Source organism: Dama dama, chromosome 12, assembly GCF_033118175.1.
Source record: "Dama dama isolate Ldn47 chromosome 12, ASM3311817v1, whole genome shotgun sequence".
NCBI lineage: Eukaryota > Metazoa > Chordata > Mammalia > Artiodactyla > Cervidae > Dama > Dama dama.
In genome coordinates this window covers 55,690,117-55,709,215 of record NC_083692.1, presented here as the reverse complement: position 1 = coordinate 55,709,215, position 19,099 = coordinate 55,690,117, and the positions used below count along the sequence as shown (strand labels likewise).

Sequence of the window (19,099 nt, the reverse complement as noted above, 5' to 3'; positions counted from 1 at the left end):
TAGAAAAATGGATAGTAGTATGCAGTTAGACATTGCCGAATTTAGCTAAATGTAGGTTTTAGAATAAGTTTTTGTGAATGTGAAGTATAAATTTAAAATGTAAATAATGGCTAACCAGTTAAGGAGTGTGTATTGATGAATACATCTCATTTTAGGATGGCTCTGTCTTGCAAACTGTTGTGATTGGCTCTGGAGCTATTCAGACCACAGTATGGATTCCAGATGTTGGGGTGGCTGCTTGCTCAAATAGATCAAAGGTAATTTTATAATTAAATCAAATTGTAAGTTGTTAACCTCTGAGGTATCTTTGAAATCGTAGTCCAAGGATCCCACTTGACAGAGGAGAAAACTGACATACAGAGGGATTATTACTTGCCCAAGATAATGCAACTATCTAGCGGCAGAAGGAAAACTAGAACCTAGTACTCTTCTATACTCTTTTGGGGAAAATGCTTAATTATTGAATGACTTTCCACTAGAAGTTACAGAGAATTTTTTACTTTCTGCCATGATTTTTGAGATAGGACTAAATTATCTTAAAATACTTTTCCTTAAAAAGAAGGACCACCTCATAAATTTTAATTCAAGTATTCAGAATAGATCTTGGCTTTCAAATTTAATGTTCTAGTGAAAAATACTAGCCCTCTTCTGTGAAATAATTCTGTGATGACATTATCTCTTACAGTCCATGGGGTTGCAAAGAGTCGGACACAACTGAGCGACTTCACTTCCACTTTATCTCTTACAATATTGCTTTTCATATCCCTAATGAGTAGTGCCAATATCCTGCTTTGGTTTACATTTTATGTGGTTAAGTATTATTAAAATAGAGCTGTAAACCTGCATGAACAGTCCTACTAGATGTAAAATACAGAATCGGACCATAGATAGTAGTGGCCTGCATAGAATAAACCATAGAGCCATAGGGCAGTGCTGCTTCTCCTATAGATGTGTGTCAGTCAGCAGAGTGCTGATTCCTCTAGTATTCCTTTCATCATGTCAGACTGCTAAATATCCTGGATGCTTTTCCTATAAATCCTATGAAATAGCAAATAATTAATGTCTCTTTAAGAAGAATCAGCTAATCCAAGGTAGTTCACAAATTTTGTAGTTATTTCTTATTCACTTGTTTTTACCTTAGACGAAATTTAGGATATTTTGAAGTTCCTAGGCATTAAAAGTATAGCATAAAATGTCTGAAAGGCAAAAGTATTTAATGCAATTATTGGAAGGAATTTCTCATATATAAATGGTGGTGGAATTGTCTCTCTTTTATTTAAACAAATATCATGTGGCATGGTTTCTTTTTCATCAGGATGTTTTGGTCGTGAATTGTACAGCAGAATGGACTGCTGCCAATCATGTTTTAGCAACCTGTAGGACAGCACTGAAACAACAAGGTATTCTGGGATTAAACATGGCTCCCTGCATGAGAGCATTTTTGGAGCGGCTACCCGTGATGCTTCAGGAGCAGTATGCATATGAAAAGGTAACTGATTACAGTCAGTCTTGCAGATATACAGATGACTGGTGCTTTGGAATTTGAACTGTAGCTTTGAATTTATCCCTTAAGCATGTGAGATCTCAGTGAAATAAGTGGGGTTATTTGGGCAGAAGCAAATGAAAAAAAGTCATGCCTAAAATTGTTGTTCAGTAATCCTAAACCTGCTTTTACTTTATTTTAGTGTGAGTAAAATTTTTAAATAACCCTCAGATTTGTATAGTGCTTCTGTCATTCTTTTTCAGATTATTTGTTCATTCAAAACCTATTTAAACCCCTGTACTTCAGAGTACATCATCTTCCCTTTTCTAACCCAAGTATCTATTTTTGTGAGGCTTTGCTATCCCAGAGTTGGGAGGTGGAGTGGATATGGGCATCAGAGTGAATATCCTGTCCACTTACCAGGTGAATCTTTGTGGAAAGTTTAGTGGAAGAGCTAAGGTTGAACTAAATATGTAGCGTTGTTAAATACTAGAGTGGGAAATACGGAGTTTGGAGTTGGTGCCCAGGTCATGATCCTGTGTAACCTGTCCTCCAGCCCTCAGTAGTCACAGCATGCTGCTCTGAAGCAAAGTTCTCTGGGGTTTTTTCCTTCTGCTTGTTTGTTTGTTTGTTGCTGTGTTACACTGATCAGCTGTTACCATGCCCAGTTAATTTCAGTGAGGTGTGCCCAGGTTTTCTTTTCTGAATCACTCAGTCACTCAGACTTGCTCTAGTACATCTAGGGAGGACCGTGGAAGAAGACTGTCTTTGGTGGCTACCAGGGTTCTTTTGGTAAAGGAGGAAATGTGAGAGGGTGCAGGTCTCCATGGTTCAATTTTCTGCCCTTTTTTTGTTATTGTGAACTAACAACAAAAAACTGTAAAACTGTAATGAAAATATGCTAAATGCAGTGTAGCATCTTGGATTGAATCTTAGAGCAGAAAAGGAACATTAGTGGGAAATACCATGAAGTTCTGTGGTTTAGTTATTATTGTAACCAATGTTAATTTTTTAGTTTTAATTGATGTACCATGGTTATATAAGATGTTAACATTAGAGGTGATTGGGATTTTACAGTAATTCTCTGCACTAATCTCTATAACTCTCTATGTGCCTAAAATTATTTCAAAGTAAAAAGCTTAAAAAAGAACCAGTAAAGTTAAAATATGACTACAGGATTTCAGAATGCAGTAGGCTAATTTATAATATTTGGCAGAGGCCCTTCAGCATCATATCCCTGCCTTTTCTCTTAGCCTCATGTGGTTTGTGGAGACCAGCTTGTTCACAGCCCCTATATGCAGTGTCTAGCTTCCCTTGCTGTGGGACTTCATCTGGATCAGCTGCTGTGTAATCCGCCAGTGCCCCCACACCACCAGCACTGCCTCCCTGACCCTGCATCCTGGAATCCAAATGAGTGGGCCTGGTTAGAGTGTTTCTCCACCACCATAAAAGCTGCAGAAGCCCTGACCAACGGAGCACAGTTTCCAGAGTCTTTTACTGTTCCTGATCTAGAGCCTGTTCCAGAGGATGAACTTGTACTCCTAATGGTAAATGTAGTATGAGCTACTATTATATGTAGCTGAGATTGTGTTATATGGGTGTTTAACAAATAGTAGACCAACAGTAAGTATTTGCTGGCTTGAATAGAGCAAGAAGCACACCCTTAGATAAACTCAAAATATTTTGCTTTCAGATAGTCACATTCAGTCTGATAAAAGGTTTCTATGGTGACAGGGATTGATAATGAGAATTGTGGAGCTTGTATAAACTTGCTGGTTTTCAGAAACATCGTCCCGTATTTTCTCATTTTGTTGTTCTTAGGTACCTTGTTAGTATACATATATATCTGTAAATATATTTTAGCATCTTTTCCTGGCCATCTTTTTAGCTTTATTCCACATATAGATTTTAAATTATTTAGTTCTTCAAACATGTTTAATAGAATATGAGAAGGCATTTTAGTTGTCATTTCTTTGTGATTGTATTTGAGAGTGTCTAGACACTGAACTATGATAGAGATAAAATGCCTGGGTAGATAGTGCAGGCCAGCAGTTGATCTAACAACTCCCTTACCTAATAAAGATTTATATAAACAAACATTTGAATATATAAATATATATACAATGTAAAACATTGTATGTTGTTCATATATTCAAATATATATAAATATATTTGAATATACTCATTGAATATTTATTGAATGTTTATTCATTGATAAATGAATTTATCAGTTCATTGAATATATTCATATATTCAAAAATATATGAATTGAAGAAATTTAATTTGAGCAAACTCCAGGAGATGGTAAAGGACAGGGAAGCCTGGCGTGCTGCAGTCCATGGGGTTGCAAAGAGTAGGACACAACTAAGTGACTAAACAACAACAATCTAAATATAGATTATTTTAGTTAGGAAGTATTCTTCTGAGCTCATTTCTCTCAAGTATGTCATATGTAGATGAGGAAACTGAAGTCTGGAAAGATGAAGTGACCTGCCCACAGCTGTTTGAGTTCACAGGGCTGATGGCTCCTGCAAATGACCTTGTACCTGTGGGTGCTCAGAAGTGATTAGCTTTGAATCTCCAATGTGTTAGTGATAGTTGATAGTAAAAGTGTTTATCAGTTCAGTGCAGATCAGTCACTCAGTCATGTCCGACTCTTTGCAACCCCATGAACCGCAGCACGCCAGGCCTCTCTGTACATCACCAACTCCCACAGTCCGCCCAAACCCATGTCCATCGAGTCGGTGATGCCATCCAACCATCTCATCCTCTGTTGTCCCCTTCTCCTCCTGCCCTCAATCTTTCCCAGCATCAGGGTCTTTTCCAGTGAGTCAGCTCTTCGTATCAGGTGGCCAAAGTATTGGAGCTTCAGCTTCAACATCAGTCCTTCCAATGAACACCCAGGATTGATCTCCTTTAGGATGGACTGGTTGGATCTCCTTGCAGTCCAAGGGACTCTCAAGAGTTTTCTCCAACACCGCAGGTCAAAAGCGTCAATTCTTCAGTGCTCAGCTTTCTTTATAGTCCAACTCTCACATCCATACATGACCACTGGAAAAACCATAGCCTTGACTAGATGGACCTCTGTTGGCAAAATAATGTCTCTGCTTTTTAATATGCTGTCTAGGTTGGTCATAACTTTCCTTCCAGTGAGCAAGGGTCTTTTAATTTCGTGGCTGCAATCACCATCTGCAGTGATTTTGGAACCCCAAAAAATAAAGTCTGACACTGTTTCCCCATCTATTCGCCATGAAGTGATGGGACTGGATGCCATGATCTTAGTTTTGTGAATGTTGAGCTTTAAGCCAACTTTTTCACTCTCCTCTTTCACTCTCATCAAGAGGCTCTTTAGTTTTTCTTCACTTTCTACCATAAGGGTGGTGTCATCTGCCTATCTGAGGTTATGCTATTTCTCCTGGCAATCTTAATTCCATCTTGTGCTTCCTCCAGCCCAGAGTTTCTCATGATGTACTCTGCATATAAGTTAAATAAGCAGGGTGACAATATACAGCCTTGACGTACTCCTTTTCCTATTTGGAACCAGTCTGTTGTTTATGTCCAGTTCTAACTGTTGCTTCCTGACCTGCATACAGATTTCTCAGGAGGCAGGTCAGGTGGTCTGGTATTCCTATCTCTTTCAGAATTTTCCACAGTTTATTGTGATCCACACAGTCAAAGGCTTTGGCATACTCAATAAAGCAGAAATAGATGTTTTTCTGGAACTCTCTTGCTTTTTCGATGATCCAGCAGATGTTGGAAATTTGATCTCTGATTCCTCTGTCTTTTCTAAAACCAGCTTGAACATCTGGAAGTTCACAATTCACATATTGCTGAAGCCTGGCTTGGAGAATTTTGAGCATTACTTTACTAGCGTGTGAGATGAGTGCAATTATGCAATAGTTTGAGCATTCTTTGGCATTGCCTCTCTTTGAAATTGGAATGAAAACTGACCTTTTCTAGTTCGGTGGCCACTGCTGAGTTTTCCAAATTTGTTGACATATTGAGTGCAGCACTTTAACAGCCTCATCTTTTAGGATTTGAAATAGCTCAACTGGGATTCCATCACCTCCACTAGCTTTGTTGGTAGTGATGCTTCCTAAGGACCACTTGACTTCACATTCCAGGATGTCTGGCCCTGGTGAGTGATCACACCATCGTGATTATCTGGGTCGTGAATATCTTTTTTGTGCAGTTCTGTGTATTCTTGCCACCTCTTCTTAATATCTTCTGCTTCTGTTAGGTCCATACCATTTCTGTCCTTTATTGAGCCCATCTTTGCATGAAATGTTCCCTTGGTATCTCTGATTTTCTTGAAGAAATCTTTAGTCTTTCCCATTCTATTGTTTTCCTCTATTTCTTTGCATTGATTGCTGAGGAAGGCTTTCTTATCTCTTCTTACTATTCTTTGGAACTCTGCTTTCAAATGGGTTTATCTTTCCTTTTCTCCTTCGCTTTTCCCTTCTCTTCTTTTCACAGCTATTTGGAAGGTCTCCTCAGACAGCCATTTAGCTTTTTTGTATTTCTTTTTCTTGGGGATGGTCTTGATCCCTGTCTCCTATACAGTGTCACGAACCTCCGTCCATAGTTCATCAGGGACTCTGTTTGTCAGATCTAGTCCCTTAAATCTATTTCTCACTTCCACTGTATAGTCATAAGGGATTTGATTAGGTCATACCTGAATGGTCTAGTGGTTTTCCCCACTTTCTTCAATTTAAGTCTGAATTTGGCAATAAGAAGTTCATGACCTGAGCCACAGTCAGCTCCCAGTCTTGTTTTTGATGACTGTATAGAGCTTCTCCATCTTTGGCTGCAAAGAATATAATCAGTCTGATTTCAGTGTTGGCCATCTGGTGATGTCCATGTGTAGAGTCTTCTCTTGTGTTGTTGGAAGAGTGTCCATGTGTTGCTATGACCAGTGTGTTCTCTTGGAAAACTCTGTGAGCCTTTGTCCTGCTTCATTCTGTACTCCAAGGCCAAATTTGCCTGTTACTCCAGATGTTTCTTGACTTAATACTTTTGCATTCCAGTCCCCTATAATGAAAAGGACATCTTTTTTGGGTGTTAGTTCTAAAAGGTCTTGTAGGTCTTCATAGAACTGTTCAGCTTCTTCAGCATTACTGGTCGGGGCATAGACTTGGATTACCGATATTGAATGGTTTGCCTTGAAAACGAACAGAGATCATTCTGTCATTTTTGAGATTGCATCCAAGTACTGCATTTCGGACTCTTGTTGACTATGATGGCTACTCCATTTCTTCTAAGGGATTCCTGCCTACAGCAGTAGGTATAATGGTCATCTGAGTTAGATTCACCCATTCCAGTCCATTTTAGGGAAATACTAACAGTGCGTAAAAATCAAGTTTAGCACAATTGTAAAACTGCTCTTAATTTCTCATAATATTACAAAATTCTTTTTTGTTTTTTTTGAAAGAAGACTTAGTTGTTAGTTAAGAACAGATGAATCTTTTGCAAAAAGATTTTCTCAAAAAATGGCTGGGGGAAAAAGGAAGCCTGCATTTTGGTCTTCTTCCTGCTTGTAACTGACCGTGTGATCTTGGGCTTCTCCTTTTCTCTTAAGAAAAATATTAATTTGATCATTTTAAAGACTTCTTTAAAGAAGGAAAAAAGATAAATATTGATTAAGCAAAGTTGATCCTGATGTTTGTCCTGTCTTACAGGATAACAGTAAATGGATTAATGGCATGGATGAACAAATTATGTCTTGGGCAACTTCCAGACCTGAGGTCAGTAAAGAGGACAATAACTTTATGGTGGTTCTTAATGAATCTTCTGGTTCTAAATGCTTATGTGTTTATACCCTCATGTCCCCCACAGAGGCTTGTACACACTTAGTACCCAGCAGATGCTTGTTTGAATGAATTAATGAATCAGATTTTGATTTGTTTGTGGTTTTCTAGGACTGGCACCTGGGAGGTAAATGTGATGTCTACTTGTGGGGTGCTGGCAGGCATGGACAGCTGGCAGAAGCTGGAAGAAACGTAATGGTACCTGCAGCAGCTCCCTCATTCTCACAGGCCCAACAGGTAACTAGGAGGGTAAAGAATTGGAGAACTGACAGTTCTGATTCCCTTGCGTTCAGTAACTTCCTTTGGGATGGTTTGTCCACTGCATAATCTATTGTGAGGGACCCAACAAAGTCATGATATATAGCTTCTAAATAAAGTTTTATAGAGTTTTTATCAGACTTAAGTTTTGTTAATATTCCCAAATTTTTCTTGTTTTCAAGTATAATGAATTAACATTCATGATGCTTTAAGCCTGCCCAGTACATATTTATAGATGTTAAAATATCACTAATTATCAATTCTCTCTTTGGGGTCACAAGCTTGCTGGGATCTTTAGCCAGATCTCATTGATACCCCTCCCCTCTTCTAATAATTGTGGTGCTAAATCTCCAAACTCTTCTTAAGGCTCCTGCTTTCACTTCCGTTCTTCTCTACCTCAGGAAGCCCCAAGATGCACTACTGTTTCTTGCAGATATCCCCTCCAGTTTCTGTTTCTTGGTGGCCTCCAGCCAGTCTTTACTATTTTCCCATCACTGTTTCCTTTTTCTTCTTTTTATCTATCTTCTTCTTAAACTCTGCACAATTGATTGAAAGGTCTGTAGATAACATGTTTCTAAACTGTCTTAAATCATCAGATGAGCCTCATACATCTTTTAGTTAAGTAAGCAGTTTTATGGCTTATAGGAATCCCATAGTTACGTCAACTCTTCCGCTTTAGTGAAAGGATGAAAGAACTGATAAAGGTAGCCTAGGTATATATGGAATCATTTTAAATGTTTGCATGTTAAAGCTATGTAATAGAAGATATTATATTTAATTTTGTGTTTTTATACTAGGTCATATGCGGTCAAAATTGTACCTTTGTCATCCAGGCCAATGGCACGGTATTGGCTTGTGGGGAAGGAAGTTATGGCAGATTAGGACAAGGAAATTCAGATGACCTTCATGTGCTGACAGTCATTTCAGCCTTACAAGGTAAAATTATCCTCAGTTAAAATCATATCAGAAACTATGGCCTGTTTGTAGGAATGTTTGCTTATTACATTGCAACTCACCCAAACCTTTGCTAAATAAAGTCATGTAGGGTTTTCACTTATATTTATATTCTGGTTTAGGCATGTACAACCTTAATTTTCCATATTTTAAGTTGTATTATTTTACAAATTGTCATAGCATTGCTAGAATTCAATGATATGAATTTCTGTGTTAATACTCACTGAAGATTGTAAAAAAATTCTTTAAGATTGCAAAATTGTAATTTGGTAACTATTACTAGCAGTAGTAGGGCTTCCCAGGTGGCTCAGTAGTGAAGAATCCACCTGCCAATGCAGGAGACACAGGAGACATGGGTTCCATCCCTGAGTAGGGAAGATCCTCTGAAGGAAGAAATGGCAACCCACTCCAGTATTCTTGCCTGGAAAATTCTATGGATAGAAGAGCCTGGCGGGCTACAGTCCATGGGGTTGCAAAGAGTCAGATACGACTGAGCAACTGAGCACACATGCAATAGCAGTAGTAATCAGGCATGTGCTTCATTAACGTTAAACATTAATTTACATAGAAATGTGCATACCTACTAAAGTCTTTAAAAGGACATCTCCATCAGAGTTCTCTGACTTGGAGAAAGAATATCTCTGGAAAAAGCACTGCAGGGGGCCTCTGGCTTGTTTCTTAAGTTAACTTTTACTGACTCTAAAGTCAATAGACAAAGCAAATTGAGTTTTTTAAGTAAATGCATTTAAGTAACATAAGTTCATAATAAATTCTTGAATAGCTCTAAGTTCTCTTCCTTCAGATCTAAGTGTGACGAGCACAACGTTGGGGATGGGAGGGCTTGGTTCCTGTTCAGTTCTATTACATCCTGCCTCTGGTGCCTTGCATCAGCTACTGGACCTCTTTGTGACTCAGTTTCCCTAGTTGTACAAATGGTGATGATAATATCTGCCTCATAGGCTCTGTGGGAAAATAGAAAATGAACAATCCATGTAAAGCACTTACAGGAGTGACTAGAACATAGTCCTTAGTGACTGGAATTGCTCCTATCACCCTTCTTCTGTTCCTTATCATGATCATCATTTTATGTTACTGTTCCCAAATTTCTAGGTTATGGCTACAATTTAGATTTATAATTAAAGATATTCTTTTTTATTTCTGTAGTACTGTTGTATTTTTTTATTCTATGAGACTACTTTGTAGCAACTTCAACTAAAGAGGGAACTTTTACCACCCAGTGACTCTTGTGTTTCTGCTGTGTTGCAGGCTTTGTGGTGACCCAGCTGGTGACTTCCTGTGGTTCTGATGGGCACTCAATGGCCCTGACTGAAAGTGGTGAGGTCTTTAGCTGGGGAGATGGTGATTATGGCAAACTCGGCCACGGGAACAGCGACAGGCAGCGACGACCCAGGCAGATCGAGGCCTTACAGGGAGAAGAAGTGGTGCAGGTCGGGCAGGATATGGATAAATTTATCTTTGAATGTAAACATACTGGGTTTAGTTCTCAAGATTAGGTGATGAAAAACAGTAGGAAAAACATATTACCCCATCATAAAAGATCCAGTGTTTTCAGTCATTCTTGAGTGTCTCAGGGGTTTAAATAGGTTTTGGTATTAGAATGGACTTTTTCCTAAATCAGCTGGTTGACCTAGGCCAGGGTGCTTCAGGTCTTTGTAAGAGGTGAAGTTTAACTCCTGTCCCACGGTTCTTAATCTACTGCTAAATGGAAAGCTTTGCTTCCAACCTGTCATTATTATTACAAAGGTTGAGTTTGTATACTTTTTTTCTGGAAAATCAATTAGTGATCTAAAATAGTGTTGTCAAATTGCATAGTACCTTAGAGTTTACAAACAATTTCCCCATTCATTAACTCATATAGTCTAGGTCATCTCTGTGCAGCTGAAGAGTAGCAACAGTTCTTCCAAGGTGTGCTGTTTATTCTGGTCTTTCTGAAGATGATGAGGAGCAGGAGGGCCACTTGGGTGGATAGGACATACTGGTATTGAAGATCCTGAGTTGCCAGTCAAGTTTATTTTAAAGATTATTTAAAGATTATTACTGTATTAAAAACGCAAATGACTGATTTTTTTCTTAGTATACCCTCTTATTAACATTTTTGTTCTTATTGGTTCTGTTTGTAGATGTCTTGTGGCTTCAAACACTCAGCAGTAGTAACATCAGATGGCAAACTGTTTACCTTTGGGAATGGTGACTATGGTCGTCTGGGTCTGGGAAACACCTCTAACAAAAAACTTCCAGAGAGAGTGACTGCACTGGAGGGATATCAGATTGGACAGGCATGAAATAAGTCAATAACATGTTCTATCTGATCATAGTTTCTTATTTCCTCTGTGTGCACTTAGATACTGTCCTTTCAGGAAGATTAGAATCACCAGTTGTACTTATCCTGATGTACATTTTGTTTGGCCTAATTGGTAATTAGTTAACAAATGAAAGTCATAATTCAGAGTGTGAATATTTCAAACTCCTCTTCATAATATAATTTAATATGAAACCTTTATACAATATAGTAACTCCTGTTCAGTATCCTGGAAGTAGATGGCTGAATTGTAGCATATTGGTAGCTGCTGCTCTTTAGTAGTAATTGTCCATGACCTATACATGTTGAGACTCTCTCTTAATGAAAAGAGGAGATAAAATATTTTTATCTTCCTCTATCTTTTGTTATTCTTTAGACTGTCTCTGGTGTGAATGGGTATTTTTTCATCATATGTATTTTTTTCCTGTCTTGTGTACCATCTAATTCAGAGTTAGCCATAGCTATTTGAAAGATTTTTCTTTGAAGAAAAGAAGGTTGTCTTTTGTTTGTGAATGTTCAGAATGTTTTCTTCATGACAAATTTTGGTTAACATATGTAAAACCCTGAAACCAATAAAAATCTTCTGGAAACAGAGCCAACTTTTTCACTGAAGTAAAGAGAAAGGGACCCAGAAATGGGTATGTGTTTTAGGTATTGTCATTTGCCTTACTGACCACCTGTTCTTTCTCCAGGTGGCTTGTGGCTTAAACCACACGTTGGCAGTGTCAGCAGATGGCTCCATGGTGTGGGCTTTTGGAGATGGGGACTATGGAAAACTAGGTTTAGGAAATTCCACTGCAAAATCTTCACCACAGGTCAGTATTGTCTTTAATCTAGGGATGCAGACATCATCGTTTTCTTCTATGTCAGTACCTCTTTTTAGTTGGAAGTAATTTACTTGTAACATTTTTGGTAGTTCATAATGAAATATAGAAGCTTCCTATGCTTATTCTTAAATTTCCATCATTCTGGATCTTATTTTAAATAAGCCATTAATTACTAAACTGGATATAAAAATTCTGCAAGGACAAGCATCTGTGTTTGTCATGGACTGAATAGTGTAGGACTACCTCCCATATAGAGAAGAAATAAGTATAAATATATTCCCAGGATATCTTATGGAGAGAAGCGTGAACAATCTTTTGTAACTGTGCTTGTGGCTGCCATTTCAGCTTGTTCTTACCACTGAATTATACAGGTGTGTGCCTTTTTAAAAGTAATAGGAAAACCGAGTGCATAAACAATAATTTAGAGTCTTTATTCACATTATAGAAGGTTTTTCGGCTCTTCAGAACTCTTATACAGTCCTTTTTATGTGGATTTTTCTAATATGTTTAACAAGCAGCGTGATTTACAAGTATTCAATTTATGTTCAACTCCAGATTTCACTATCATATGTAGTCTGTGACATCTTGATAGCTAGATTGGTAAATATTCAGCAGTAGGTACAGAAGGGAAGGAAACCCTCTCTGAAGAACACATAAAGCAGTTATTGTTACCTCTGAAAGCAGAAAAAAATCTGACTGCGAGCAGCCTGTGGCTTCACCTGGTCTTTTAGTGTTCTTTAAACAGCTATTGAGTTCTCTTTGGTTTCTGTTGTGCAGAGCAGTGTTTCCACTTCACATGGGGTGCTGGGGGATTTTAGTCAAACATCCCGTACCCCCTGTAGAACTTGCCCAAATTCAGGTAGTCTGCAGAGCAGTATGAGAAAATAACATTTAGGAGTGTGGGTTTAACTGGAAATAGGTGGGTGACTATTAATATTTTCCTGGAAGATAGTCCTTGAGTTTATACATCAGTTCAGTTCAGTCACTCGGTCGTGTCCGACTCTGCGAACCCATGAATCACAGCACACCAGGCCTCCGTGTCCATCACCAACTCCCGGAGTTTACTCAAACTCATGTCCAGTTTATACATACCAGTAGGCAAATTTGAGTTTTTTTCTTTTCTTTTTAAAGTATGTGCCTTACCCTTTTACTTTGCAGAAAGTTGATGTCCTTTGTGGAATTGGAATCAAAAAGGTTGCTTGTGGAACTCAGTTTTCTGTTGCATTAACCAAAGATGGTCATGTGTATACCTTTGGTCAAGGTAAGGCATTTTCCAGGCACTAATTATATTGCTTATTTTGTGCACACATGTATTACAGAAACATGTTCCCTCCAGCTATATAGAAAATGCTTAAATTGAGTCACTTCTCATTCTGGGTGATGAGCTACCCTCATTCCCCAGGTACTTTTCAGCTCCTCTTTCATGATGTTTGCTGTTAGGACAAACTCTCCTCCTCATTGATCACCCCTCCTACCAGAGCCTCTGTTCTTGCTGGAAGAATTCCTGCCAAAGCCTTCCTTTCCTCATCTCTGCTGCCTTTTTGCCTTGCTGCCACAAGCACTGCCTTGACCACCAGAGCTCCTCTGGATCCTGCCTCACTTCCCAGCCCCTGCAGGGACTGGGGGGTTCAGGTCTTAGGAATTCACAGGCATTCAGGATTCAAATCTTAAGTAAATCCAAATCCAGGCATCCACAGTGGGATTCCCTGGAAACGTGTTCACTTTTGTAAGGGGAGCTTCCTGGCAAGTTGTAGTGACTGAAGGGTGTTTGAGGCAGATGTGAGGAAGAGGAAGAAGTAAGCTGTGATTGAAGTTTCTAGTCTTGGAAGAATGTTGACACCACTGACAGGACAAGGGATTGGTTTTGGGGAAAGAGACAAAGAGCTTAGTTTTAGTCATATTGAATTTGGGCCATGTACTCTAGGCTACGTGTATGGAGAAGTATGGCAAGTTACTGGGGATTTAGGTTTGAAATTCCAGAGAGATTGCTTATAGAGATGTTGGTTTGCCTAATGGATAATGGTTTAGTTAAAGCCATATAAATAGGCTCTAAGAAACCCAGGGAGAGAACATGGGATAGAAAAGTAAGAGGATAAAACTCTGGAATGTGAGTAAAGGGCATGTAAGCACAGGAAGAGGACTCAGGAGAGTTGGCTTTGAAAGGAGTGGAGAGAGAGAGAGGTAGCCGGTGAGCCAGGAGAGTGCAGTCTCTGAGGAGCAGGAGGAGCTGAGGCCACATTATCAGAAGGTAAAGTAGAGCTCCATGGGCTGCAGCTGGAGAAGAGGCCGCTGCAGTAGGCAGTTAGGAGCTATTCATGGCTTTTGAGAGTAGTTTCAATGCAGTGATGAGAATGGAAGTTAGGCTGCAGAAGGTGGCCAAGCCAAACAGCATGTGAAACAACAGGAACTAGTGTGCACTTTGTAGAAGTTTGGTGGCAAAGATAAGGGGAGAAGTTGGCTGGAAATTTGAGAACAAGAAAGGTTGCATGATGTGTTTTCTTAGGCTGCAAGAACTTTAGAGCCTTTATGACTTATGTGCAAGTCCTCTCAAGTATGAGGATGCTAGAGGTACCTCTTGGTTTGAAGTAAGCTAATCATTTTAAATTTAACTTCATTTATTTTTATGGATAAGGAGATTGTGACATTTTGCAAAGAAGCAGTTTTAAACTTTATCCACTCAGAATCCAGTATACCTTACCAGAAAACCAGTTTTTGCCCCAGTGAGATATATATGTCATTGCCATACCACCATAGACATTAAATGACTCATTAGAAATTAGGAAAGGACTATGGTGTACCCTCCATAAATTTCCTTTTGCTGTTTTTTCAGATCGCTTGATAGGCTTGCCAGAAGGGCGTGCTCGCAATCACAATCGACCACAGCAAATCCCTGTCCTGGCTGGAGTGGTCATCGAAGATGTGGCTGTTGGAGCTGAACACACACTTGCTTTGGCTTCAACTGGAGATGTGTATGCCTGGGGGAGCAATTCAGAGGGGCAGGTAAATATTTACTTCTCTGCTGCTCTCTCATGTCTAGAAATCTGACAAAATTGTTCATTTGGCAAAGAGATAAGCTAGAAACTCAGAATATCTACACCAGGCCTCAAGCACATCACTGAGCTCTACATCAGGTTACTTTGAGTCCAGTTGTGCGTATCTCTCTTTTGCTTGTGGCCTAGTAAATGTATCATTGTTTAAAGAGAAATCTGGCAATACAGCAAATGTAGTTAAGGGGATTAACTCAATATATGTGTGTGTGTACACACTGAGAAGTGCCTGGCACATAGTAAACGGCATTTTATAATTATTTGCTACTGTCATCATTAATCATCATCATTTTCACTACAGTAATAAGAGAGATTACATACTAGAAGCATCAGTTGATCTGAAAAATGGAAAGAATAAAACAACAATACTTTTATGATATGACAGTGTACAAAGTATATTTGTTCAGGAGGTCTTGTCACTCCCATTATGCAGAGCAACAAACCGAGCGTATAAGAGATTGACAAAAGACTCAAGAGGTTGATGTGTTCAGCCTTTCCTGTATGTGGAGGAGGGACGTACTTTGGTGGAGGAGGTCTGAGATGCCTGCTGCTACAGTGGCTTTCAGCTCCACATGCAGAACCACATCCCCTTCCTCTGTAAATCTGCTTTACTTATGGCTGCCTCTAGAACCAGCAGCCCTCAAGTTCAAGGTCCAATATTATTCATAGTAGCCTCATTTTGGCTCTGTGGTCTCCTCATCATTATATTAACAGGTGGGGAAGCTGGTCATCACTCTGGTTGCACATTGTCGTAATGAGAAGAGAGTTGATGTGGGGATGCTTTTGGAAGGTCCCTGGTGGACCTTGACATTATCCTGCCTGGTGATGTTGAGGTGCTCAGCCACCAAAACACTGGTTGTCCTAGTCAGGCCCTAAGAACAGAGATCTGGAGATGAGAATTTTATTCTGTGTGTATTTTTATAATTGTTTATTTACTGTTACACAGGCAATGTGTAACATGTTAAAAATCAAGAAATCAGTGTATTTTAAGTAAAACCTCTAGGGATCATTCTGTTATATATGTATTTTTTAACTTTCCAAGAATTTATTTCCTGTCTAGAAGTGAAGATGTTTTCAGTCATTGAGACTCCTCTGCTAGATTTGGAATGGCCTTGTTGCAGCTTAATTTATAGGAGACAGTATGAGCTATGAGGATCATTCTGATAGAGAAAATCAAAATTAACTTCATTATTTTGATATTGTTGCTTGATACAGATAGTAACTTATTTATGTCTGCTACCATCCAAAACAAAATTTTACCATCTTGGCTTCCTCTCTTCCTCTTTCTAATTGAATATCTGAGTATTTGTAATTTATTCCCAGCTTGGCTTAGGTCATACCAACCACGTTCGAGAACCAACCCTGGTAACAGTTCTGCAAGGGAAAAATATTCGGCAGATCTCAGCTGGCCGCTGCCACAGTGCTGCATGGACAGCGCCACCTGTCCCACCGAGAGCACCAGGTGAGGCAGGAAATAGCCATGCTCCGGCAACCTCTGTTTCACCCCAGCTGCACTGTCTGCTTGCCAGCTTCACACTGCATCCAGGCACCATTCTGAAGCCATCAGACCTTCCCCCACACAACCAAAGCACTCTTTGTGCTACAGCACTGCAGATACTTTCAAAGCAGGCAGTTCTCCTACAGACTTCATTACATAGCAGTCCTTCTCTGCTTCCCAAAAGAAGAAAACATATTACTTAGGCAAGCAAATTTATAATTTTAGAACAGTAATGAAGTATTTTTATATGTAAAAGTGATGAATTACAGCTTTCTAAGGCATGCTGTTAATAAACATGAAAAGCCCTGAGACCACTTGTTGAATTATCCACCGTAGTCAGTGGTTTGAAACATGGTGTTGTCTATACATTGGCACAGCAGAAAAAATTGTTACCATTTTGCTCTAGTGATAGGATATTTCTATCTTTTGTGTGTTTTGCTTTTAATTTATTATGAAACCTTATAGATCTACAAAAGATAAAAAGAAAATTAAATGTATATCATCCCCCACAAATGTAACCATTGCCTTAAGTATGATATTTATCATCCTATGCATTTCTTCATATTTGGGCTACCTCTTTCGTAGACTGTCAAGTCCTCTCTGGTATCTGAAGCACTAGAATGTCCCTGAAGTGACCTTGTGCCTGAGAGCTGCTTTCTCATTCCTTTTTGGAGTCCCCTACTTCTTAGCCACAGGTCCTTGGGGAAAACTCCCCATACCAATTGTTTTCTCTTAGATACCCTTAGAGAGCAAGGTAGGCCTGCCAAGTAGATTCCAAACAAGAATGTTCTAATAGAATGAGCAGTGCTGCCAGGCCACTGACAATTTCAGGTTCTCAGGGGCTTCTTCAGCTTCCAGCAGGGTTTCCCTTCCACTTCAGGACAGAGACTAGACAGCATGGTGGCTAAAGGTTCAGACTCAAAAACCACATTGCCCGGGTTGAATCCTCCACCTAGGAGCTGAGTGACCCTGAGATTCCATTCCCTTATCTATAAAATGAGCATAATAACAGCACCTATTGTAAAGAACTGCAGGAGTAAATGAATCAGTTCTTATGAAGCTCTTAGAACAGTGTCAGGCACGTAGAAGTACTCAGTAAATGTTTGTTTAGTTGCTAAGTCATGTGAGTCTTTGCGACCCCATGGACAGAGGGGGTCCATGTTAGCTTTAACTAATAGGAAAATACCTCTGAGAACTGAGCTGTACAAATGTTTATTTGCAGGAAACTCAAATAAGTTGAGTATCTGATTTTTAGAGTTTTGTGCATTTCTGTAAGAGGATACCCATGGATATCCTCAAAGTCCTTGTAGTCTTTGCTTCTACAGAGCTTATTCTTTAGTATAAAACCTCCATGAATCATGTACTCATATCTTTCATTCTGTCATGTTAACTTTCTGTCAGAGCCCTAGTAAGTATGGGAGGGGGTTCTGCCGAGTTGCCCATTTCCATTTTCCAGAACTTGCTCTCTGGTCCTGGTCCACACCTTGTGTTATTATGAAGATGTCAGGAATGAAATGTTATTGAATGTGAAAGAACAAATTTGGGTGTTTTGTTTTGTTTTGTTTTGTGTGTGTGTGTATGAAGAAACTAAGTCCATAGTTAAATGGGAAAGTAAATTAAAGGAGAAAAAAGTAAGTTTCCATGATGATAAATAAAAAAGATGTTTTACAAACCAACACTAGTGCATCAAAAATTTAAGATGAATTGATGGATAGAGGAATTGATAAATAAGTGATAAAGTATACAGAGCAAAATATTAATTATAAGTGGTGGGAATGGATATTCATTATATACCTGCAACTTCTGTATGTGTTTGAAAATTTTCAAAATGCTGAAAATGAAAGCAGTGCATTTTCCTTTACAAGTGTGCATCTGTGTTCTGGGCAGGTGTGTCAGTGCCTCTGCAGCTGGGCCTGCCCGATACAGTGCCCCCCCAGTACGGGGCTCTGAGGGAGGTGAGCATTCACACTGCGAGGGCCAGGCTCCGGCTGCTTTACCATTTCTCTGACCTGATGTACTCGTCCTGGAGGCTACTGAACCTCAGCCCCAACAACCAGGTAACGCTCTGGCTTAGGAAGCGGTGCCCGTGCTGTGCTCACCAGGTCCCTGGGCCTTTTTTTTCAGCCTTCAAATACTTCCTCCATGGCTAATGCTCTTACTCTTAGCACCCAGGAAATCTAGAGAAGGCACCAATTCTGTTCTCATTTTACTGCTGGATTAAGGATGATCCAGATACAGGTTATCATGCTGCTGGACACAAAATGGTCTTCCTTCAGTGTTTTGGTTTTTCGAAAGTTCAAGGAAGTATGAATGGCTAAGCATGTATTTTCTACAAACTGTAGTATATGATTTTAAAACTTAAGCACACGAAAGTGTTAATACCTCAGTCAAAGGGGTTATATAAATGAGTGTGAGAAACTTTGGAGACTTCTTGCTGTCCTTACAAATGAACATACCCTGTGGAGGGGCAGTGGGGAGATAAAGTAAATTTGGCTGATTTGATTGTCCTTAATAGAACAGTCTAGTAATTTAGAAAGAAAGCAACCTGGCTATGTTTGTTTGGTTAATGTGTAGGCATGCCTGCCAAAATGTGTATTAGTTTGTAAAACTGTTAGTCAAAAATCCTTTTGGGGTGGGATATTCAGAGAGAACAGCATTGAAACAAGTATACTATCAAGGGTGAAACAGATCACCAGCCCAGGTTGGATGCATGAGACAAGTGCTCAGGGCTGGTGCACTGGGAAGACCCAGAGGGATGGGATGGAGAGGGAGGCGGGAGGGGAGATCGGGATGGGGAACACATGTAAATCCATGGCTGATTCATGTCAGTGTATGGCAAAAACCACTACAATATTGTAAAGTAATTAGCCTCCAACGAATAAAAATTAATGGGGGGGAAAAATCC

General features: G+C 39.4%; 1 protein-coding gene across 1 annotated transcript in view; it reads left to right on the top strand.

Annotated features, from left to right (window-relative positions):
• Positions 1–19,099, top strand: part of HERC1 (HECT and RLD domain containing E3 ubiquitin protein ligase family member 1) — a 205,299-nt gene that overhangs the window by 176,211 nt on the left and 9,989 nt on the right. Inside the window, exons 59-71 of the mRNA XM_061157327.1 lie at positions 156–257; positions 1,316–1,489; positions 2,737–3,030; positions 7,162–7,227; positions 7,402–7,527; positions 8,346–8,484; positions 9,769–9,950; positions 10,644–10,799; positions 11,515–11,637; positions 12,808–12,910; positions 14,480–14,649; positions 16,020–16,158; positions 18,082–18,251. Of these exons, the coding sequence (XP_061013310.1) occupies positions 156–257; positions 1,316–1,489; positions 2,737–3,030; positions 7,162–7,227; positions 7,402–7,527; positions 8,346–8,484; positions 9,769–9,950; positions 10,644–10,799; positions 11,515–11,637; positions 12,808–12,910; positions 14,480–14,649; positions 16,020–16,158; positions 18,082–18,251 (1,944 nt within the window). The remainder of the gene's footprint in view (positions 1–155; positions 258–1,315; positions 1,490–2,736; positions 3,031–7,161; positions 7,228–7,401; positions 7,528–8,345; positions 8,485–9,768; positions 9,951–10,643; positions 10,800–11,514; positions 11,638–12,807; positions 12,911–14,479; positions 14,650–16,019; positions 16,159–18,081; positions 18,252–19,099) is intronic.